At 42.3% G+C, this 25,205-nt stretch overlaps 1 protein-coding gene across 2 annotated transcripts in view; it reads left to right on the top strand.

Moving 5' to 3' along the window:
• COL18A1 (collagen type XVIII alpha 1 chain) overlaps positions 1 to 25,205 on the top strand; it is a 243,257-nt gene that overhangs the window by 180,342 nt on the left and 37,710 nt on the right. For both annotated transcript variants that reach the window (XM_040357625.1, XM_040357624.1), the window contains 13 exons: positions 400 to 483; positions 4,261 to 4,308; positions 7,112 to 7,241; positions 10,405 to 10,535; positions 13,024 to 13,050; positions 13,156 to 13,347; positions 15,977 to 16,003; positions 16,364 to 16,426; positions 19,278 to 19,364; positions 20,032 to 20,085; positions 21,250 to 21,408; positions 22,361 to 22,414; positions 23,726 to 23,770. In XM_040357625.1, coding sequence (XP_040213559.1) covers positions 400 to 483; positions 4,261 to 4,308; positions 7,112 to 7,241; positions 10,405 to 10,535; positions 13,024 to 13,050; positions 13,156 to 13,347; positions 15,977 to 16,003; positions 16,364 to 16,426; positions 19,278 to 19,364; positions 20,032 to 20,085; positions 21,250 to 21,408; positions 22,361 to 22,414; positions 23,726 to 23,770 — 1,101 coding nt within the window. The remainder of the gene's footprint in view (positions 1 to 399; positions 484 to 4,260; positions 4,309 to 7,111; positions 7,242 to 10,404; positions 10,536 to 13,023; positions 13,051 to 13,155; positions 13,348 to 15,976; positions 16,004 to 16,363; positions 16,427 to 19,277; positions 19,365 to 20,031; positions 20,086 to 21,249; positions 21,409 to 22,360; positions 22,415 to 23,725; positions 23,771 to 25,205) is intronic.

Raw genomic sequence — 25,205 nt, 5'->3', positions numbered from 1 at the left:
GTGTGCATGTGTATATATATATATATATATATATATATATATTTATATTTATTTTTATTTTTAAAGCAAAAAATCCTGTAAATGTTGTTATAAACCTTATATAACAGCCTATTGTATGGTCAGTATTGGGAACTCATCTCAACATGTACAAAGAGGATAGTTTGTTGCCAATATTCTTCTATGTCTGTTCAGCTTTTGGTGATTAGAAATTTATAACAGTTTTTTTTTATCTATAAATGGTTGAAAAGCCAATTCAGACCTGAATAGTTTGTAACAATTACCCTCACTGATTAGGTTAATATCTTTAATACTTTTATTCTGTACATTTATTTTAAATCTGTCTCAGTCTGTTATATGGAAAGATAATTGTATGTAATATTTTATATATTTCTCTTTCAGGGTGTGATAGCAGAAATAAAAATTAAAAACGACCCCAGAGCTGCAGAGCTTCAGTGTGAAGAGGAAGGAGACGATTCTGATGGGGTAAGTTTCCCATTGGCTGGGTCAACCCAGATTTCACCCCAGTGTTACTCAGCATGACTTAAAACCTTTACAGCTTGTTACTGAGTGTGACATTATAATGGAAATGTATTCTAAAGCCTCGTACACGCAATCGAATTGTCTTGCATACAAACGGCACACAATTGTCGGCCAACAAACACGAACGTAGTTACGTACTACGCCGTTTTTCAGCTCTTTAGCGCCACCCTTTGGACAACTTCTGCTAATGTTGTGTTTGGTGAGCATTGCTTCCGATTTGTGTACACACGCTTGGAAAATCCGACAACAGACCGCTGTTCGCAGAAAATTTTAAAGCCTGACTTCCAACATTTGTCCGCGGAAAATCCGACAACAATTGTCCGATGGAGCGTACAAACGGTCGGATTTTCCGCCAACAGCCTGTCATCACACAATTCCCGTAAAAAAATCCGATCGTGTGTACGAGGCTTTACCCAAATATTCATTCACAAACATGTTACATGAGGTTCCTGCTATTAGATCCCATTGACAAGTCAACGCTTCAACTTTAGTGCTCCTTACAGCATTCTTAAAACGGAGTTCCACCCAAAAATGTAACTTCCGATTTTCGGAACCCTCCCCCCCTCTGGTGTCACATTTGGAACCTTTCAGGGGGGAGGGGGAGCAGATACCTGTCTAAGACAGGTATTTGCTCCCACTTCTGGGTATAGCTAGCCGCAATATCTGCGGGTATCTGCGCCACTTCCCGTCCCCCCGGCTGTCTTCTGGGAGACACACAGATCCCAGAAGACAGCAGGGACCATTCGGATCGCACAGCGCGACTTGTGCATGCACAGTAGGGAACCAGGAAGTAAATCCACAAGGCCTCACTTCCTGATTCCCTTACTGAAGACGGCGGTGGCAGCAGTTCCTGAGAGCCGAGTAATAGCTTGGCTTCAGGTGCCGACCCTGGACAGGTAAGTGTCCTTATTATAAGTCAGCAGCTGCAGTATTTGTACTGTTCACATTCGAAATCTCTCTTGGCAAAATCTGTTATACAAGATCAGAGGGAAAAAAACATAAGGAAAATGCAATGGACAGCACAGAAAAAGACAAATAATATGAAAGAAATAAACCAAACCAATAACTACTCCAAACCACTGGACAGAGTTGTATTCTTTCACTGGCACCAAACCCTTATCTGCAGCAGCTCTGAGGGTCAAACAGCGAGTGCCAAGGGTGCCGCATTTTGCCCTCGGGCCACAGGTTTGGCACCAGGGGGGTTAGAGCCTCTGCCCATGTTTTACTGTTTCATTTGTCCCGATTTGGTAGTTATTTTCTTTCTTTGAATTTCAGGAGGCACTAGCCATAAGAATAGATAAAAAAAGATCTTCTATAGACACCAACAGTAGTAAAATCAGACAGGGGTTCAAACTCTTTTCCTTCTACCTAACCTAAAACAAATGTTTTGAATAGACCTCTGCTTTAAGAGCTGTAATTATAAAACATTTTTACTTAGAGCCGGTTCACACACAGGCGGCACGACTTCGGGGGCGACTCGGCAAGGCGATCTCAAGACGACTTGAGAGGCAACTTGCAAAAGGACTTCTGTATTGAAGTCAATGCAAGTCTCCCCAAGTCGACCCCAAAGTAGTACAGGAACCTTTTTCTAAGTCGCAGCGACTTGCGTCACTCCAATTAGAACGGTTCCAGTGAATAGAGCGGACCGCGACTTGTTAGGTGGCTGAGTCGCCTGACAGCTCGCCCCTGTGTGAACCAGCTCTCAGGATTCATACATCTTTCACCCACAATTCACACTCTTTTTCATTTGAATAGATTTAGGGCTCATTTGGGCTTGCAGTTGGGGTGAGCATTAAAAACATGAAGTAGAGCCACGTTCTTAGTGCTTCCAACTGCTCCCGTTTTGGGGTGTTTACATGCCACAGTCACAATACGTTGTTTTTTGCCTACAGTATAAATGATTGCACCTGACGCATACAGCGGCACTAAGTCTGCCGAATGCGACCCCCTTCAAGTGAATGGGGAAGCATCACAAATACCCTGCCACTGCAACTGCATTCTCCCTCCACTCTGTTTGGTACTATTTGGATTTGTGGATCACATGATTCACTCCCCTTCTTCCCACATGGCAGCCCTGGTGCTTGACAATTGGCTGCTCACGCTTTAAAGGGGATGTAAAGGTACAATTTGTTTTCCTAAAAAGCTTCCTTTACCTTAGTGCAGTCCATCTTCGCTTACCTCATCCTTCCATTTTGCTTTTAAATGTCCTTATTTCTTCTGAGAAATCCTCACTTCCTGTTCTTCTGTCTGTAACTACACACAGTAATGCAAGGCTTTCTCCCTGCTGTGGAGTGTCGTGCTCGCCCCCTCCCTTGGACTACAGGAGAGTCAGGACGCTCTCTACGTTGCAGATAGAGAAAGGAGCTGTGTGTTAGTGGGCGTCCTGACTCTCCTGTATTCCAGGGGAGGGGTCGAGCACGACACTCCACACCAGGGAGAAAGCCTTGCATTGCTGTGTGTAGTTACAGACAGAAAAACAGGAAGTGAGGATTTCTCAGAAGAAATAAGGACATTTAAAAGCAAAATGGAAGGATGAGGTAAGTGAAGGAGGACTGCACTAAGGTAAAGGAAGTTATTTAGGAACAAATAATTGTACCTTTACAACCCCTTTAAGCATACCTCCCAACTTTCTAAGATAGGAATGAGGGACACCTATCACATACCTCCCAACTGTCCCTCATTTCGAGGGACTGTCCCTGATTTGGAGCAATGTCCCTCTCTCCCTCATTCTCCTCATTTGTCTCTCATTTTGGTCTGATCTATATAGATGTATATAAAATGCACTTTTTATCTATCAAAAAGTGTTTCCCAGTGCTAAACCTTTCATCTGATTTCTAAATTGCCGCATTTGTAAATTCCAAAAGCCAATATAAAGAAATAGTAGTGGAAAAAAAAGCACTTGTGGGTTTAACCAATCTTATTTTTTTGTACAATTCTCCTTTAAGGGGGCATGACAAGGGGTGTGTCCTATGCCTGCAAAAGTAATCTCAGAAAGTTGGGAGGTATGCTATCAGCAAAAGTATGTAGGCATAGGACACACCCCTTGCCACGCCCCCTTAAAGGAGAATTGTACAAAAAAATAAGATTCGTTAAACCCACAAGTGCTTTTTTTACCACTACTATTCCTTTTATATTGGCTTTTGGAATTTACAAATGCAGCAATTTAGAAATCAGATGAAAGGTTTAGCGCTGGGAAACACTTTTTGATAAATAAAAAGTGTATTTTATGTTACATCTATATCGATCAGACCAAAATGAGGGACAAATGGGGGACATCATTAAAAAAACCTTCTGTCCTGTATGGACAAAGCACAGGTTCACTTTAAAGTTAACATTAGAGGTTAGGTTAAGTATTCGGCTTTGGGTGAGAGCACAGGTAAATGTTAGGGGTCACGTTAAGAACAGTTAGAGGTTAGAGACATAGTACAAGCAATAAACTCACATAAAGAATGTAGAAGTATACAGTATGTGATGAATGGCAATGAATGCATATTGAACAATGCTGCCATCTGGTGGTAGTTTTCAGCATTTAGAAAATATGCAAGTAAATGTCACAGGATGATACATTTGTATGTATGTACAGTATAAAGAATATCCTGTGATATCGCCACCTAGTGGCAGCTTGATGCTGCTGAACCTAAAAGCTGTTATACTGAACCTTTAGAAGTTGAATGTCCTTCTTTTTGTAATTGTATATATATATATTTTTTATTGCTACAGGCATCTGGAGACTTTGGCAGTGGCCTTTCAGAAGAGGAAGTGGTTGAGGTAAGGCCTCTAACAAATTGATGGGTAACGGCTATAGCAGGGCTCAAAATTTCAAGTCCTGAGCTACTAGCCAGGACTCAAGAGTTACTCGCCACCAGTTGCCCCACCTAATTCATAAACTGCCCTGCGCCTAATTGCACCCGTAAACACGCCCTCGTAGATTATCTCATGGAATGACAATGTTTTATGCAGAATTAAGTACAAAATTAAATATTACCAACATCAACTTTAACAAAATGGGACAGGGCACTGGGGGCAGACCAGAGGGACGGGGCACTGGGGGCAGAGCAGAGGGACAGGGCACTAGAACTGTGTCTCTTCCCTATTCTCTTGCTGTCTCCCATGGCTTAATGAGAATTGTAAGGAGAGCACCTGTGTACTGCTCTGCCTGTGCGCGGCTCACCAGACTACTTTTCCCGAGCATGCACCTTTCCTCTTCGGCCGCCAATCTCATCGGGACTCTAAGTGTAGGCACAGATTGGAGGAAGATTGGTCATGCAGCCCTGTCATCACTCGCCCCCAGCTTAAATCCACTCGCCAAATGCTAGTAGGCGAGTGGAAATTTTGAGGGCTGGCTATAGTATATAATCGTGATTAGTGATTTTTTTTGTATAACACCAAAATATTTGGTAGGATTTTACAGATTACATTTATCATATGAAGAACACAGGAAAATGTCCCAAAGGGAATTGATACCAAGATAAATGCTACTTTGTTCTGCATCTGTTCAATAATCAGACAATGTAAAGTGTATTTATTTGTTATCGAAATATTGGAGTCACCAATGTAGAATAAGCATGGTGGATAAGATATCAGACTTTACTGGTTGCATATTTGCTCCGAGTCAGCAGGTAGTGAACCTGGTATCAAGGTGACAGCAGTTCCATATACTACACTTGGTCACCCTGGCTCTGGAGGAAACTTGCCAGTAAAAGGATGGCTAAAGGAAGTACTTACCTACTGCTATGGCATTGCTCCTTCACTGGTTGAAATGCTGCAGAATCTCCTTTGCCAATAAGGGAGCAGTAAAGAATTGACACCATAGCATCAGGTGACTGCTGTCTTAACGATCCTGTCACTAGTTAACAGGATCACTACTAGTGTGACATTGGCCTTAAAGTGGTACTAAACCCAGGATTCTGCATTCACTATATCTGGTCTCCCACGGTATATAGAACATGAAATTCAATTGTTTTAGTAAATGTAAATGGCCAAATACCTTTGTTCATCAGCAGTATATAGCAGTCCTGTGATTTCTATCAGTGTCTGGGTAAAGCTTGTAGAAGGAGATTTATTTGTCCTCTGACTGTCCTAGAAGGCTGCAGGACCCCAGACCCTCTGTCTGGACAGTGCTGATTGGCCCTGTGCTGATCACATGCACTCTCCCAAGAAAAGAAAAAACAATACACACCAAACTGAGCATGTGCAGAGTGACTCCAAAGGCTCTGTCTTATCAGGAGATGGGTTTGGGACAGTGGGGGGATCAGAGAAGACAGGTTCAAACAGCTTTCTTACACAGTGAGTAGAACAAGCATGCTTTACTGCAGGGATCCTCAAACTACGGCCCTCCAGCTGTTGCGGAACTACACATCCCATGAGGCATTGTAAAACTCTGACATTCACAGACATGACTAGGCATGATGGGAATTGTAGTTCCTGAACAACTGGAGGGCCATAGTTTGAAGACCCCTGCTTTACTGCATACACAGACTGATTTTACTGTTGTGGGTTTAGTAACACTTTAATGTTACAATTTAAAGTGGTTGTATAACCCACTTTTTTACTTTTACCTACAGGTAAGCCTATAATAAGGCTTACCTGTAGGTATAAAGAATATCTCCTAAACCTGTACGGTTTAGGAGATATTCCCCCCATAATGCGCCGCTGCATGCGCATCGGGGATCCTCGGCTAAAGGACAGGCAGTTGTCGGACCTTGCCGGAATGAAATCTCCTGTGCGCATGCGCGGGAGTGACGTCATCGCCGCTCCAGCCAATCACAGTGCTGGAGCGGCGATACCAGGGAAAACACGCCGGAGCAAGATGACATCTCGCTCGGCGTGGACCAGGTAAGTTCTCTTCACCTCGTTTTAAGGTAAGTATTTCATAATGAGCTAGTATACGGTGCATACTAGCTCATTATGGCTTTTCCTTTACATGTGTAAAAAAAAAACAGGGTATACAACCCCTTTAACTCTAAATTTTATTTGTAAAAGTATTGAAGATTTCAATTAAAGCACCAAACCTGAGTTTCCACTGCAGTGCATGAGTGACAAGTTCACTTTTATGCAATTCACTATTATCAATCTTACAAGTACCTGTGTGTTCTCAAGGGCCAGCGTCAGGTAGATCTATGATTATATTAGAACCAGCTTGTCCATGAAACTTACAGAAACCTGGAACAATGCACCTGCTGGGAATTGAACCCAGGACTACATGTATTCTATGGGTATCTTACTGCTTCATACCGGTCTTTTTCACTGTTCCTTCCTTTTTGTTTTTTAGTGCCACTCTTGCATCACAACCAGACTTTTATATAATGGTGAATCCCCAAGGGGGTATGCAATGCCTTCGTATTCATTGTCTACATTTGCATTTTAAGATCCCCCTAGTTTAGTGGCTCCTGCAGCACACTATGGTACTCTGGGGTGTCTGTACCCACATTCTTTACAGTTTGCATGGGCTAGATTAAGAATAGGTACACATTAATTAATTAAGGTGATCAAACTTACTCTGGAGTAAGGAAACTGTAACAAATCTATTTGTCTTATCATGTTTAATAATGGCTTCTCTTCTATTAATCAGGTGACTCGAGCTCCGAAGGTAATAGCGGTGGCTCCTATGACAGTACCCCCCATACAGAGACCATCTGTAGTAAATGAGCCTAAGGTCATCAAGGAAGTTCAAGAGACTATACAGAGAGTGGAAGTTTCAGGTATAGAAACAAATACATTGCCTTGTACAAAATCACATTCTAATGCCGCGTACACACGATCGGACATTCCGACAACAAATGTTCAATGTGAGCTTGTTGTCTGAAATTCCGACTGTGTGTAGGCTCCATCGGACATTTGCTGTTTGAATTTCCGAAAAAAAAATTGAGAGCTGGTTGTCAAATTTTCCGACAACAAATTTTGTTGTCGGAAACTCCGATCGTGTGTACACAACTCCGACACACAAAATTTCACGCATGCTCGGAATCAAGCAGAAGAGCCGCACTGCCTATTGAACCTAATTTTTCTTGGCTCATTGTACAACACCGCGTTCTGGACGTTCGAAATTTTCGACAACATTTGTGTGACTGTGTGTATGCAAGACAAGTTCGAGCAAACATTCCGTCGGAAAAAAAATCCACGGTTTTGTTGTCGGAATGTCCGATCGTCTGTATGCGGCATTAGAGTACTGTTTTTAAAATAATACAAAATTTTGTTGCAGATTTGTTTATGTTAAAGTTGCGCTTATTTTTCTGCTCCAGATGCATTTTTCTATATTAACAAAGCAAAGTTTAGGTAGCAGCCAGCTGGAAAGCCATAGAGGAGTTTTCCTGGTACCTGCAATAAGAGGGGTGCCATTCAGCTGTCATTCAACGTCACAGTGAAGGGGACCCCTGCTGGCCAACTGTTGTAATGACGATTGTGTTTAGTGAAAGCAAGGCTGGACTAGAAAGGCCATAGATATTTTGGCCCGGATTCAGATACAATTGCGTATCTATCGGCGGGCGTAACGTATCTCAGATACATTACGCCTCCGTAACTTAGGGCGCACGTTCCGTATTCAGAAAGAATATATTGTGTTTGCTTCAAAGCCAAATACCATCAGCAGTGCCGGGACAAAGGTCATCTAGAGCCCAGGGCGACCATGCCAAAATGCCCCCCCCCCAGATGCATAAGCATTATGTGTCAGCAACCCCCCCCCCTCCCCCCAAAGAAAGAAAAACTGGCAACTAATCTGCATGATTACCCCCTAAGCAAAAATTGCCCCTCCTCCCAGTAAAAATCTGCCCCCTGCTAAAATTCATCCTCACAGAACAAATATATGTCCCTATACCCCAAATCCCCCCAGCACAAATGCCCCCCCCCCCAAAAAAAATCACCACTCCTAGCATAAATCCTTTACCACTAATATGTCCCCTCCAAATACACATCCTCCATCCCTATGCCAACACAGATCCCCTTAAATCTCCACTCCTAGCACACTCAGATTTCCCCTCCTAGAACAATTCTTACCACCTGCCACCCACCAAATTCCCCTGTCCAATACATATCCTCTTCTCTCCAATCTCCTCATGCCCCCCTCACATGATACCACAGTGCCCAGGGCAGCCTCCCCTCCTGCCCACCCCCTATCCCGGCCCTGCCCATCAGATACATTAAGTAGTTTAGGCTTTCTTGGCTTCCTTCACAAGTAACTGAATAAATCATTGTAACCTAATGTTTACTACAGAAATGACAATACAGGCGGGCGGGACTGTCATATAAATCATGTCAAATCAATACTACTGAAGTACTTAACGGATGATCCATAACACTGTTGTATTTTATGTCACAGTGTTTGTGGTCTTGTAAATCACTTCTTGATCTTGAGTTCTAAATAGAAACACTTCTTGGGAAAGTAGACGGTAAAATAAATAAAACTCTCTTAAAAAACCTTAGAATAGAAAAAACGACAGCAGACAACTCATTGGATATTAAAGGCCGCGGTTGTTTATTATTGGTTTAAATAAATAAATAAATAACTAGTGGGTAAAACAATAAATTAAGATAGTAATAAATATATAATAAAACTTTAGCAAGCCTAGCCACTACGGCTCAGGCTGCAAACAAAATTACCCAACTCCAACTTAAACAATGCACTCGAGCAAAAAACAGCATAAGCATACTAAAAATGTATTTATTATAAAATATAATCTTATTTTTAATCCTTATCATTACCATATCCAAAAACTTGTCCCCCTCTGCAAAAACACAAAGGTGACCCTACCACATAATAACAGCCGCGACATAAATAAAACAGGGGGGGGGGGGAGAACACCACAGTTCTTCTGTCCTCTGAGGCGACTGAGCTCCCTCCTACGGAACCCTCTTTATATAGCCCCAATTCAGGCCAGTTTAAACCCACTTTGCGCTGGCTTTCCCTGTGGCCAGAGAGATGACCCTGCCTAACTGGATTTAACCTGTATTTTTGAGCGGGCTTACACAGGTCACAGAGAGGTCACTATACATTGCTCCCCTCAGACCTGGGAGCCCGCCTAAATCTCCCCTGAGAACGTCAGGCTCCAAGGGGGAACCTGAAAACTGTCCTCCCGCCACTTTCCCATGAGGAAAAGGGGGGCTAGAGGCTGCCATTCCCCTTTTCCTTTTATTCTGTATTATTTCTCGTACACACGTATGGGTTTCCTGGCGGAATTTTTACCGTCGGGAAACCCGAGGGGAAAGCTGAGAACTGGCTTGGCAGCTTTTTCCCCCTGCCATGAGAGCTTTGGCCAGTGTAACCCGGCCGTGTATTTGCTCCACCGCAGTGTTTCCCATAGGAAAACTGCCGGGAAAAAGACCGCCGGGAATCACGGCAGGAAAAAAGAGAACATGTTCTCACTTTTCCCACCGGGATTCCCGGTGGTTTTCCTGGCGGGAGAACTGCCATGGAGCATACACACGGCCAGCTTTCCTGGCCAAAAGCTGTCACGGCAGTTTTCCCGACGGGAAAACTGGTCGTGTGTACGAGGCATGAGAAACAAAAATGTTAATAAAGTTGGAATTAAAAAAAAATGCTATTTTTGTTATACAATATTGTATTATACTGGAGCAAATAGCAGTTATAATCAGATTCATAAAACGCTACAAAGTATTTTTTGTGGCTATCCTATAACCAACATACCGATCTGGGACTTCTGAGTCAGAATTTCTAGTCTGTATACTTGTTCTGGGCCAGTGACTCGGACAGCACAGAAGCCACTCAACCTGTTTGATAGCCAGGGAATGGGCATTTTTTGAAGGAAAGGTCTGTTTTAGCTGGCTATATACTTTCTTAATCCATGTTTTCTTTAAGATCACAGGAAGTGGGTCACTGTCCAATTATCATTGTAGAACCTCTTGTTACAGGTAAACCCGGACAGAAAGGAGAGAAAGGAGACCTAGGCGATCGTGGTATGAAGGGTGAAATAGGACCATTTGGGCCTAAAGGAGAGATTGGTGACAGTACAAGTGCGGGCATTGGCCCTAAAGGTGATAAGGTGAGTTCAATTCAACTACGCCTGAAATGGATTATTTAGGTTTCAATGCTTATTGTCCTATAGCTGCCAGGAAGTGTAGTGACTAGATATTGCCATCACAATGTCTATATACATATACACTATATTATCAAAAGTATTGGAACACCTGCCTTTACACCCACATGAACTTTAATGGCATCCCAGTCTTAGTCCATAGGGTTCAATATTGAGTTGGCCCACCCTTTGCAGCTATAACAGCTTCAACTCTTCTGGGAAGGCTGTCCACAAGGTTTAGGAGTATGTCTATGGCCCCGTACACACAAGAGGTTCGATCCGCTGGAATTGATCTGCGGACCGGCTCCAGCGGATAGATCCCCTGGTGTGTACGATCCAGCGGATCTGTTTCCGCGGATTTTTGTCCCCGGGGATGGATTTCCAGCGGATCAAAATTTCTTGACATGCTAAGAAATCGATCCGCTGGAATCCATTCCAACGGATTGATCCGCTGGTCTGTACAGACTCACCGGATCAATCCATCCGAATCTATCCCCCGACACGTCACCGCGGACGGAATTCCCCGGGGATTTTGATTTAATGGTTAGTACAACCATGAGATCAAAATCCGCCAGAGGATTTATCCGCGGAAACGGTCCCCTGGACTGTTTCCGTGGATAAATCCTCTCGTGTGTACCCGGCCTTAGGGAATGTTTGACCATTTGTGAGGTCAGGCACTGATGTGGACGAGAAGGCCTGGCTTGAAGTCTCTGCTTTTACTCATCCCAAAGGTGTTCTATCGGGTTGAGGTAAGGACTCTGTGCAGGCCAATCAAGTTCCTCCAACCCAAACTCGCTCATCCATGTCTTGTCCAAATCGTTTGTTGGAGGCGGGGATTATAGTGTGGGCTTGTTTTTCAGTGGTTGGGCTTGGCCCCTTCATTCCAGTGAAGGGAACTTTTAAAGTGATACTAAAGGTTTGTTTAAAAAAAAAAATATGCCTATACTTACCTCCTCTGTGCAAGGGTTTTGCACAGAGCAAGCCCAATCCTCCTCTTCTGGGGTTCCCCAGCGGTGGTCCTGGCTGCTCCTCTTCTTGAGTGCCCCCCACTGAGAGCCACATTCCATGGGGGCACTCGTGCGGGTGCGCTGCCGAGTTTTGCTGCTGCGCCCATTGACACAGACAGCAGGACTCTTCCCCACCCCCTGTCTCCCATGACACTGGACTTGATTGACAGCAGCAATGGCTCTTGTTTCTATTTATCTATCCAATGAGGACCTGAGACAATGGCTGGAGCTTGTTCCCGTCGCTAAAAAGATCGGGCTTAGATAAGTAAAAGGGGGGCTCTGGGGAGCTGCAGCACGGAAGGTTTTTCACCTTAATACGGAAGTCTGGCTGACTCACAATTAAACAGTGAGTAGCGTGGAGCAGGAGTCGGGCACATTGTGTGGACACACAGGGGTGACTGAGGTAGGGGGGAAATGTCTGATAAAGGGGTGGGGGGGGGGGGTGTCTGGTGAAGGTGTCCACTGGCACAGGGGTGCAGGGAGGGGGATCACTTAAAATGACATTTGTTCAATAAATGTGTACCGTATTCTTCGTCGGAGTTCCATACAGACGAACGGAATTTACGATAGAATTTTTTTCCGGTGCAAAAAAAGAGAACATGTTCTCTTTCTAAGTTCGTCGGAATTTCCGAAGGAACAACTCAGATGGGGCACACACGGTCGGAATATCGGATGAAAAAATTCTGTCTTGATTTTTTTCATCGGAAATTTCGATCATGTGTACAAGGCATAATCGGTATACAGAAAGTTACACAGCTGCAATAGTCACTAGTCATGTCAACATCTGTCTATACAGTGTGGCAGGTTTATATCACAAGGCTGGCTGAACAGAATTTCAGATATTTTGGCTGGTAAACTCTAAAAAGCTACACACTGGCATAGTCAATTGTTAAAAGATTAATGTGATTCTGGCTACAGCTCAGTTCCTTCCCGTTTTCCCCGTCTTTTGACGCGTTTCACCCGATAGGACTTATTTGGTCAGTTGAACATATTCATGGGTGGAACAGGACATGCTCCTGGAGAGGACTGGATCCTGGAGCAGCAGAGGCTTACTAGTGATACTGTTTAGCATTACTATTACTACACATGTAGGAAGCCACACACTGGCATAGTCAGTCATTAAACGATGAATATGATTCTGGCTTCAGCTCAGCCCCTTCCCGTTGGCCTCGTCCTTTGACGCGTTTCACCCAATAGGACTTATTTAGTCAATTGAACATATTCATGTGTGGAACAGGACATGCTCCTGGAGAGGACTGGCACCTGGAGCAGTAGTACTGATAAGCATTACTATTAATACTACACATGTACAGTAGGTGTCTCAGTTGTGTATTTAACTGTTGTATTTTTTTACACCTTTGCATAAATTGTCTTTATAACTTTTGGATTGTTTCATCATTCCATTTGATTGACATTAATATCTGTGCTTTTAATTTCTATTAACTTAGGGCCAGAAAGGAGAGCTTGGAGTCAAAGTGAGTAACAGCTGTATACATGATTTTGGATGTGCTTGTGATTTAAATTCTGCAGATTGGTTATCCACTCCACATGTAATAATAAATATCAATTTGTCTCTTTAGGGTGATGCTGGATTTGGATATAATGGTCCTAAAGGACAGAAAGGAGACCCAGGAGCAAGTGGACCACCAGGACCCCCTGGAGTCTCTGGGCCTTCTGTTGTCCAGAAAGCTGATGGCTCAACTGTGCAGCAGATTACAGGACCACGGGGCCCCCCAGGTCCTGAAGGGCCCCCAGGAAAAGAAGGAGAGCCTGTAAGTATAAGGTGCCATTGAATTGGCCATAGATGATTTGAGTGGTATGACATTTTTGGAGCTTTAATAAGATCATGTCAGGATCAAAAATATTGTAAGATATAGGATACACGAGAACCCAACTCCAGACAAAACTATTCGTTTTGGATAGCTTAGGGCAGGATTAATCTCTTTAAAGCTGGCCATAAACAGATCCAGCTGAACTGGACAAATTACAATTTATCTATGGGAAGGCTGATTGTTTTTAAGTCGATCTATCGATCGACTTCAGTACAACCAGCCTGTAGGGTTTTTAGTTTAATGGCAGCTGAAATGTATATCCTCCGGCAGTGATCATTGACTTCTGATGGCTGGGAGACCCCCCACTGTAAGAATACATTAGCGCAGCGGGAGGGACTAAGGGCCAGATTCACGAAGAAATACGTTGCTCCACGGCAGTGTAACGTATCCCATTTACGTTACACCGCTGCAGGTTTACAGCGTAAGTGCCTGATTCACAAAGCTCTTACCTGTAAACTTGCGGCGGTGTAGCGTAAATGCGCTCGGCGCAAGCCCGCCTAATTCAAATGGGGCGGGCACCATTTAAATTAGGCGCGTTCCTGTGCCGAACGTACTGCGCATGCTCCGCCGGGAAAATTACCCAACGTGCATTGCGCTAAATGACGTCGCATGGACGTCATTTGTTTAGACGTTAACGTAAATGGCGTCCAGCGCCATTCACGGACGACTTACGCAAACAACGTGATGTTTTAAATTTCGACGCGGGAACGACGGCCATACTTAACATGGCTTAGAACACCTAGGGCTCAGCCCTAATTTTACGACGCGTATCTCGACGGAAACAACGTAAAGTTAGAGCGACGGGTAACGCGGACGTTCGGGGATCGCCGTAACTACTCATTTGCATATTCTACGCCGACCGCAATGGCCTCGCCACCTAGCGGCCGGCATAGAATTGCATCCTTAAGATCCGACAGTGTAAGTCAATTACACCTGTCGGATCTTAGGGCTATCTATGCGTAATTGATTCTATGAATCAGCCGCATAGTTAGGACGGGCGGATCACAGAGATACGACAGCGTATCAGGAGATACGCCGTCGTATCTCTTTTGTGAATCTGGCCCTAACTAACTAACTGTGTGTTGATGGGGGAATTGAACAATTTTCTTTTCTTCAACCCATGGTTGCATAATGTATGGCCTGATTAAGACCACCTCAATATTGTATTTGCTGTCTTTTTTTATGTTCCCCTACTGAGATCAGGACAGGAAGTGAGGGGAACTCCCTGATAGCGACACACCAAACCTAAAACATTTATTATTGCTGCCTTTGTTCCTGTTTGACGAGATTTTCCCACTCTTCATGCCTTTTGATGGGTGTCAGAAAACACAGGAAGTAAAGAGAAATCTCCCCAAATGAAACACAGTCAGCATTTAAAAGTTGAACGAGGTACAGATCCTTTCACACTCTATCTAAGCCTATAACATATTATGTTGGAGTGGGGCTTTAAATGATAGTCTACAGTATATAATTCCAAGAACAAAAATTGTATATATTGTAGCTCACCAATTGTGTGATGTGGTGACTGTATTACTTTTCTATTTTTCAATATTTATTTTTACCTGGTAATCCAGCCAGGAATGCAGTTCCTGTCCCAGGGTGACAACGCTCACTGTACTGTATCTACAGCCGAGCCTTGTTGTCACCCTAGGACAGTTCCACAGAACACCTCCCCCTTTTCTCTTCTCCATAACATGGGGGGTGTTATATACTGTAGTCCACAGAGAGAACTGGGAAAAATACTGACTGATAACAGAGCTGGACTGGAAGTTACCAACTGTTATCATTTACAGCATGATCAACAGAAAAGTATATGCACTTATCTAGAAAATATAACAAAAAGCTTTCAATTATATATGTAACAAACCAAAAGGGAAAAATAAAAGGTTTATTGTTAGAGTGTACCTACTCTTTTACTGACTACCAAGAACAAAATGTTTGGTGTCTGCTTAAAGCGGAAGTAAACTCATCCAAAAAAGTTTCATTTCCAGGCACTTGCCAAAAATGTAACTCTCCCATTGGTTGTGCTCTCAACCAAACTGTCAAACCATCCAATGGCTGGTGTCATAACTGATCACATGTGCAGCATCATGGCTGTTGTAGATTAAGCAGAGGCAAAGATGGCAGCTTCCTTGGCTGAAAACAATAGGGGGGTTTTCTTACACTTTGACCTAATGCCCAACCAATTATAGTAGACATTTCAGTATATTATGTATATTTGTATAACTTTTAGTAAAGACTATTTTAGGTTTATAAGTCACTATTTAAGGCCGGGTTCACACATGCTGCAGCCGCAGTTCTCATCAGGGGGTCCAGTGCGTCCCTGTTCACCGATTCAGGTGCAAATCGGGTCTGAATTTTTGCCTAAATTCACACCTGATTCAGAGCCAAAGACGCACAGGACCCTTTCTAAATGCGAATTTCAGTCACACTCTCCTGTCATGCGAATTGGATGCAGAGAAACTCGCATCCAATTCGAACCAGTGTGAACCCAGCCTAATAGAAATCCATGTAATTACATATTCTTACCATCACAGGCTTCATTTTACCAGTTCTTTTTTTATTTCAGGGTGATCCTGGTGAAGATGGCAAAGCTGTAAGTCTATAATGTTTCTCTATATATTTTATCTATACCTGTTTTTTTTAATACAAATAATAGCTTGCTTCTTCTTCTTCCTCACAACTACTCTGCTTGGAACATCCTGCTGCTGTTTTTCCTATTAGGTTAAGGCCTTATGCACACTGAGCATTAAAAATATATATATATATATATATATATATATATATATATATATATATATATAAAGCATGAAGCAATTCACGAGCCATCCATAAAATATTACTACTTTTTTTATTATTTATTTCAAATCCATTCACCTTTTTCACCCATAAACAGATGGTAGTGGTACATGTTGATGTAATAGTGGCTTAATCATTTTTTTTCTGTTACATTCAGGGTGAAGTTGGACCTCAAGGATTTCCAGGAACCCCAGGTGATGCAGGAAAGAAAGGAGATAAGGTATTTATTTTTTTATTTTTTTTTATCCATAAAAAAGTTTATTGAAGAACATGTGAAAGACATACATCGAAGCTACACAAACAATCGCTTACATTTCCAAACAAAATAACCACAAGACTGCACAAACATCTTATTCCATACTTGCTCAACCATCCTATTCTGTGTTGGGCTGCCAGTGACCCCAGGTAAGGTCCATTCCCCAGCCATACATCCCGTTCAGGTACCCTGGCCCGGTAATCTGCCCCTGACCAGATCCACCAGGGCTAGGCCCGGTACATCCAGCCACGGTTCCCATAGCCTCTCAAACTTCTGGGCGCTACCCCTATGCTGGTATATTATTTTCTCCTTCCGGAGCATATCACCCATAGTATTAATCCATTCTTTAAGGGCAGGAGGGTCCTCTGATATCCAATGAGTCATTATGAGCTTGCGGGCCAAAAACAGAGATCTAATAACAGCCACCCTGGTGCCTTCCTCCCAAGCCAACTCATTTAGTATAAGGAGTAAACACTGTCTCGGACCCGTAGGCAACGAGACCCGAAACACCCTGCTTATGGTGTCCACCACCCCCTTCCAATATGGGTGAAGTTTCGGGCATCTTCACAGAAGGTGAATCAAGTCACCATGGTCTCTCTTACACCTGGTGCACAATGGAGTGGGCCGCAGCCCCATAGAAAACAGTCTGTGGGGGGTGTAGTACAACCTCAACAGCATATACAGTTGCGACACTCTATGAGATACATTCAGGGAGCAAGGTATTTTCAATTCTCTGCTGAATTAATCAGAACATTTATTATTTGCAGGTTTATTTCCAGCAAAATATGTCAAAGTAAACATGTGTGATTTGGTAACTCTAGTTTGTCTTTATAGCATATTCCCTGCATGTGTGTAACTTAAAAGTGTTATGATTATAATTGTACTTAACACATAGGGGTTTTCTTTTTGCAAAAGATACATATGATACAGATACAGATGCATATGCTCTGGTGCTTAAAAGGGAACTAAACTGTATCTGACCACCACAAACTGAAAACACTATTAAAAATGGTTGTAACTCTAAAAAAAAGGAGAGCTCCTGTTCCCTTATAGTAGATTTAACAGCATGGTGCTTGTGCTGTCTAATCTGCCCCTTTCTAAGCTGTAAAAAGCCTAGTTGATCCTGCCTGTTCCCATGTTCCCTCTGTGTGCTGAACACGGTAATCATGGCTGCTGATCCCTGGTTACCGTGGTCAGTTTAAGTGCCTTCGTGTAATCCCGCTGCCTTCCTTTCTCCCTTCCTCCCTGCCAATCTGTGTGTCTCTCCCCCTCTCTCCTCCCCACCTCGCTGTTTTTTTTTTTTCTTAATTTTTCAAAACGTAGGTTTTAAAAAATATAATACATCTAGTTAAATAAATTCTTATAAATGTAAATACTTTAGATGAGATGAAAGACAATTTATTTTCTCATTTATGTGAAAAGGATAGGCTTCCTTTGTGTCCTCAGTCAGCGGCAGGTAGATTTGTTTCCACACAGCAATCATGCTTATAAAAAACTTTATTATAAATTGGTGAAAAATGCATTCTACATCATTTTTCCAGTTTTGCCATCAGCATTCTCATTGACATTGAATTCTGTTGGTTAAAAGCATAGGGCCAGATTCACAGACAAATACGTTGCTCCCCCGCGGCGTAACGTATCTGATTTACGTTACACCGCCGCAGGTTTACAGCGTAAGTGCCTGATTCTCAAAGCTCTTACCTGTAAACTTGCGGCGGTGTAACGTAAATCCGCTCGGCGCAAGCCCGCCTAATTCAAATGGGGCGGGCACCATTTAAATTAGGCGCGTTCCCGCGCCGAACGTTCTGCGCATGCTCCGTGTTAAAATTTCCCGACGTGCTTTGCGCGAAATTACGGCGCCCCAAAGTTTTGTTTGAACGGCGACGTGCGTTACGGCGTTTCGTATTCCCGGACGTCTTACGCAAAAAAAAAAAATCGAAATTCGACGCGGGAACGACGGCCATACTTTAACATGGCTGATCTAAAGATAAGTCATGTTAAAGCAGGTGTAACTTTGCGACGGGAAAAACCGTCGAGCGACGACGTACGAGATTGCGACAAACGCGCGGATCTTCGTGGATCGCCGTAACTAGTCATTTGCATATTCTACGCCGACCGCTATGGAATCGCCACCTAGCGGCCGGCCTAGAATTGCATCCTAAGATCCGACGGTGTAAGTCAATTACCTGTCGGATCTTAGGGCTATCTATGCGTAACTGATTCTATGAATCAGCCGCATAGTTAGGACGGGCGGATTACAGAGATACGACGGCGTATCAGGAGATACGCCGTCGTATCTCTTCTGTGAATCTGGCCCATAGCATTTAAATCATTAAATGGCAAGTCCATATTTCTGACCATGTTTCATGTTACACCCATATTTTTACGTGTTCACAGTCCGCCCACACTGGAATCTGTGAATGATAATAAAAAGCTACTAACTCTAATCTGCCTCTACAGCAGAGGGATTCGTACTTCCTAAATGAGCTAAAGTGGGGTGACACCACCGCACTTGCAGTCCATTGATCCTTCTTTCAGCCCTGTAACTAAAGGTCCGTACCTTGGTACAAATCTGTGGCTGGTATGCAGGAGCCAGAGCATTGCACCCCCTTTTGTTAATTAATATGGGTGCATTTATAATTTTTTTGTAAAAGGTAGAATTAACAACCAATAAGACACCACCTTGAATTTTTTTGTCTGTTCCAAACCAATGAAAGGCTGGCATTAATTATTGCACTTTACCTATCTTCTTTGATCTGTGAATAATCGTAAGATGTGCAAGCAATAATAAACATATGTGTTCCCTTTTTCTCAGGGTGATCCAGGAGTTGGACTTAGAGGACCTCCAGGTCTACCTGGACCCCCAGGCCCACCTGGTCCAGGTACCAAAACGGACAAATTGGTAAGGAGCGCGACAGACACATGGTTTCCTAGCTACATATATGGAATGTTGTAGGTCAATTTCTACATCCTTTCATAAAGTAATGCTACCCTTTTGGCGTGGATAATCCCTGCTATGGACCATGTAAACTCACCTGCTTCTGATCTATAGATATTTATATCATGCATTACCCTTATAAAAAGAAAATATTTTTAGAAGTACTCTTGGGAAAGTTATTAACATTGAATTTCACAATGACATGTTTAGCGTTTATGCTTCTTATATCAAATACATATATATATATACTGTACATACATATATATATATATATATATATATATATATATATATATATATATATATATATATATATATAAATGTATATATATATATATATATATATATATATATATATATATATATATATATATATATATATATATATATATAACAATTTCCTTAAAAACTAAACTGTCACACAACTTGATAAGAAAATACTTATTTTTTCACTTCTATTGGTCGGACTAGATGGACTGTTTTCAACCAGACTAATTATGTATATAACTATCAATACTTGGTTTTATTTATAATTAAATTAATTGGTTTTCGTAAAATATAGTTTTGAGATGTCATAAGTTTTGTTCAATTTGTACGTATGTATCTGAATGATCTTTTTCTTGTATTTCAGACATTTATTGATATGGAGGGTTCTGGCTATGGCCCAGATCTGGAAAACTTTAGAGTAAGTTACCATTCAGATCACAACAAATATAAGGCTTTATTAATCAGGCAAAAAAAAGCATTCAAATCAAAGTAATGTATAATGACCAATCAAAAATAATCTTTCGGTGGTATTAATACAGTGACCTGAAATCAGATTGGTTGTTATTTTTTATGTGAGAATTGCTGTTAGTAAATACAAAAGAAAACCTTTATTATGAGAAACATGGAACTTGTCATTGTTGATATCCAAAATGTCTAGTTATCTGTCTGTTTTGGTCCCTGTAATATTCAGTTATCACTCTACGTATGGCTGCACAGGTTAAACTGTTCCACCAATCAGCCTCTCATTCATTGGTCACGCACTGTTCAAATCTCGACCGGTTCAGCAGGAACTGGCTCAGATTTGAACCGTTAATGGGTTGTACGAAATTGATCTATCGATCAACTTGGGTACAACCAGCCCACCAGGTTCTCTTGCCATTATCACTAGCGGCTGCTATAGCCACTAGCAATAATCACTGTCATCTCCCAGCGGGGATGTCAGCCCCCACCCACTTCCACCCCCCTCACCGGGAGAGGACAATTACTGATTCCCCTGTCAACACTCTCCATGTTGATGGGGGAATCGTGGTTACAGGAAAGAAATTTGCACCGTGCATGCCCAACCTAAGACTACAAAAGAGTATGAAACAGAGCACAGAACAGAATATAATTACACCCCACAAAGTTTCACAAGTACTACATACACCTTGTTGTCTCCACCCAAAAAGTGACAAGCATTGTAGGACTCCTCCAGACATACTATCAGTTACCTCCCTCTGGAAATCACAGATAGAGAGTTGCCTACAGAGTCGTGAATGCTTGTGGAGTGTCAGAGCTGTTTTTACCCCAAAATAAGACCAACGCTGTAAGCATGTGCACAGCGTGTAAACATCCACACTCAACAAGTGTGAACATGTAGACCTATGTATAATTATTAAAAATGACTCAGTCATGTTGTCAGCTCCTGGCTATGGCTACCCTAAGTTTGTTGGACAAAGTCATAGATATCTGATTTTGAGTTAGAATGTAGCCAGATGAAAAACTGTAATAATATGTTATGTCTATGTAAATTGAAAACTAAAAGCAAGTCCTGATAAGGTCCTAAACTTGTCTTCTTGTTTCTTTTATATCTGATTCGCAGGGACCATCTGGTTTGCCTGGTCCACCTGGCCCTCCTGGAGTACCTGGATTACCAGGGGTACCAGGAACCTTTGGTGGAAACAGCACTGCAATCCCAGGACCCCCTGGTCTGCCCGGTAGACCTGGACAAGACGGAATGGCTGGACCCCCTGGCCCACCGGTAAGGTTACATAATGTTCTGATATTTTACTGGTTGTGCTGTGGTCTGTACAGCTGGGCAGATTTGTGCCCTTTGTGTGGGCATAAACCTTCCAAATGAATGGGACGGTCTGCATTTTTGAAAAATGAGGCATGGGGCTTGGAAAAGTGTACATCATAAATAGGTTTTAGTTGTATAATGCTTTGATGAAATGGAGACAGGATGGTTTTAAATAGAGCAAAGCAGCTAATTTATGGCTGAGTAGCTGTTAGTTATACATAAGGCAACCATGGAAAGATACAAAGGCTTGACACTTCTTAAAATTAGAGTACATACTGCACCCATTTTTGGACTAGACCAATATACAGGTATTTGTTTTCTGCCAGTTAGTTTAGTGACAACATTGTGATGTCCCTAGTTCCTAGTTAACTAATAAGCTGTGCCCCTTGACAAGGAGGCCTAGCCAATGCTATGGCAGCTAGTACTGTGCGAGGGTAACAGGTTCACTTTAACTTTTTAGATTTACATGTTTACATAGTTCCAGACTGACACATAAGGATTATTTTACTAAAGGCAAATATGCCTTTCACTATGGAAGCTCTGCTGACTTCCATCATTCAATCATGTGCAAGCAAAAAACCTTTTTCTGATTGATTATTTTGTTGAAATTTGTGGGACATGCAAAGTGTAGTAAACCAGAACAATTCATCTTTTGCTGATTTGACGGTAAACAGAAATCGGTCCTTGTTTACAGATTTATTCAATAAATCCAAAAGTGTTTTCATACTTTAGTCCTCAAATTACCTATGGGCAACCCATTGCTGGAGGTTCACTTTTAGAATAAATAATCGTTTTCATTTTTACAATTTGAAATTCAATTTTCAAATGCAAAAATTATAAATCTTTACTAGCTTATCTGTAGTTTAAGAGCTTATTTTTACAGAATGTTTGAAAGCATGAACTTTTTTTGTAGGGTCTCCCTGGAAAAGATGGAAACCCAGGGACCGCTGGCCTTGCTGGAGAAAGGGTGAGAAATATATTTTAGATAAAATGTTCAATGTTAGTACATTTGTCTGCCATATTCTTTTTATTTACAATTTTACAATTTTTAACTGGTAAGAGACAATAAACTGGCGGCTAGTCTGCTTACATATACTTAAAACATACATATTTTGAGTGAATGGCACAGTTAAAGCCTAGTTCCAAGATAACATAAAAAAAATATATATATATTTTGGTATATTATTTAATTAACATTTGAAGTGCAGGAGAAGGGGGAAAAAAGATGAAGGTTACACATGTCAAAATTACATTTGCATTAGGCCAGATCCACAGCCGCCGAGCGCAACTTAACTTTTCAGAGTTAAGTTACACTGCCGCAAATCTCCCAAGTTAGGTGCCGATCCACAAAGCACTTACCTGGAAATTTGCGGCGGTGTAACTTAACTCCGTCCGGCACAAGGCGTTCCTAATACAAATGGGCGATTCCCATTTAAATTAGGCGCGCTCCCGCGCCCGACGTACTGCGCATGCTCCGTCGGGTAACTTACCCGACGTGCATTGCGCTAACTGACGTCGCTCCGACGTCATTTGCTTAGACGTTAACGTAAATGGCGTCCAGCGCCATTCACGAACGTCTTACGCAAACGACGTAGAGTTGAAAATTTCGACGCGGGAACGACGGCCATACTTAATAGGGCTTAGTCAAATAGGACTCAGCCCTATTTTTACGCGGCGTAACTCTACGTAAATGACGTAGATTTAGCGCGACTGGCCCGTCGGAACGTTCGTGGATCGCCGTAAGTGTTCATTTGCATATTCTAGGCCGGCCGCAATGGCCTCGCCACCTAGCGGCCGGCCTAGAATTGCATCCTTAAGATCCGACAGTGTAATTCAATTACACATGTCGGATCTTCTGCCTATCTATGGTAAACTGATTCTGTGGATCAGTTCCATAGATAGAAACAGGGATACGACGGCGTATCAGTAGATACGCCGGCGTATCCCTTTTGTGGATTACCCCCATAACTAAGGGAACTTATTGGGAAGGGATGGCATAGACGGCAATTAAAATATTGGCAGAACATCTAACGTTTCTCTTTTCTGCTAAAAATGTTTTGTTGTTTTTCTTGATGTCCCATTGGAGAGACTTCCCATCACTTCCTCTCCTTGGAGGAAATGAGAGAAAATCGAATTATTGGGAACCTAGACAAAAATAATATGGAGGTTCTAACTCTTCCCTTTTTGTTCAATGACAAATATAAATTTTATTAAATAGTATCACACATACAGAAGCAATGAAACGCATACCTTACTGATGTCAATTTCCATTGATTAGGGTACTGATGGTGATATCGGACTTCCAGGAGCTCCTGGGTCTAAAGTAAGTTAAACTTTCATTCATTTTTCTATTGTAAATGTTTCTTTAAAACATGTTCTCAGAAATAATTTCACTATCTCGCAGAGCACCTTATCTCCAATCCCCTCTTATATGAAGGAGATTCTGTCTCGTATCTCCTATGATGTAGTCTCGCAGGTAACAAATGGTGAACTCCGAGCATGCATTGTAAAATGATGCTGTGTTTGGCTGTTCCAGCATGTAGTGTAGGAAACTGAACTCAACTCTTACCAAGCATGTAAAAAAACTCTGGTGTACATTGCTAAAGACCAGTGTTGTTACTGTGTTAAAGTGGAACTAAAGGCAGGAATACTCACCTTTTGCTACAATGGTTGGATGCCCACGAGGTTCATCATTGGTGTGAGAATCTTCTTCCCAGCTTTTTCCGGGTGTCAGGCTTTGGCCATCTAGATTGGCCAGTTTGGGATGATGTCATGCTTGAGCATGCACGTGACTTTGTTCATCCCGGGAAAACGCTGGCACTATGCTGGAAATGTAAATGGAGCTGCACATGTACAGCTCCATGTACACTCTAAGATTGTAAACAGAAAGGTAAGTGTACTTTATTTTGCAATAAAAAAGAAAAAAAATCTTCTGCAATAAAGTCTGCTTGTTTAGGTTAGCCTTTAGTTCCACTTTAAGTATGACAAAGACAGGCTTATACAATTGAGTGTTGCAAAGGGCAAATACTGTATGATGTGACCTTTAGCAGCCAATCCAGTTGTACTTCACTGCAATCAGATCAGTTAAGCAGTGATTTCTGATTGGTTATGCATGTTGTCCATCATCACTATTCTTTGTACTTCATGAATAAGTCTGTCACAAAGCATGTGTTGAAAAGGAGTGCAGTGCAGTCTTTGTCTTCGATAATATGTAGTGCAGTACTGTATATTGTTGTTTGTAATGTGGTTCCTTCAGGAATGGCCTGTAGTTGTGTGTGATACAGAGGGGGTGGTTATATATTTTCACAGCATGGACTGGAAAAGTTATGTCAAATTGGACTACTAATATTTTCATGTGCAGAAACACTATACACAATGCATTACGTATTCTCATTGTACGTACAAGGCTCTAAAGTGGTTGCAAAGGCAGAAGGTTTTTTATTTTCATGCATTCTATGCATGAAGATAAATAAACCTTCAGTGTGCAGTAGCCCCCCTCAGACTTACCTGAGCCCCATCTAGATTCAGCGATGTTGTAGGAGGATTGTCTCGGCTGCCTGGGACTCCCCTCCTCATTGGCTAAGACTGCAGCGCGACGCCATTGCCTCCTTCTACTGTCAAAGTCAGTCAGCCAATGAGGAGAGAAAGGAGGTGGGGCCGGTCCGCAGCTCCATGTCTGAATAGACATAGGGAGCTGTGGCTCGGCTTGGGTGCCCCCATAACAAGCTGCTTGCTGTGGGGGCACGCAACAAGATGGA

This window comes from Rana temporaria, chromosome 6 (assembly GCF_905171775.1).
Source record: "Rana temporaria chromosome 6, aRanTem1.1, whole genome shotgun sequence".
Classification (NCBI taxonomy): Eukaryota; Metazoa; Chordata; class Amphibia; order Anura; family Ranidae; genus Rana; species Rana temporaria.
This window is presented reverse-complemented; position numbering and strand designations above follow the sequence as displayed.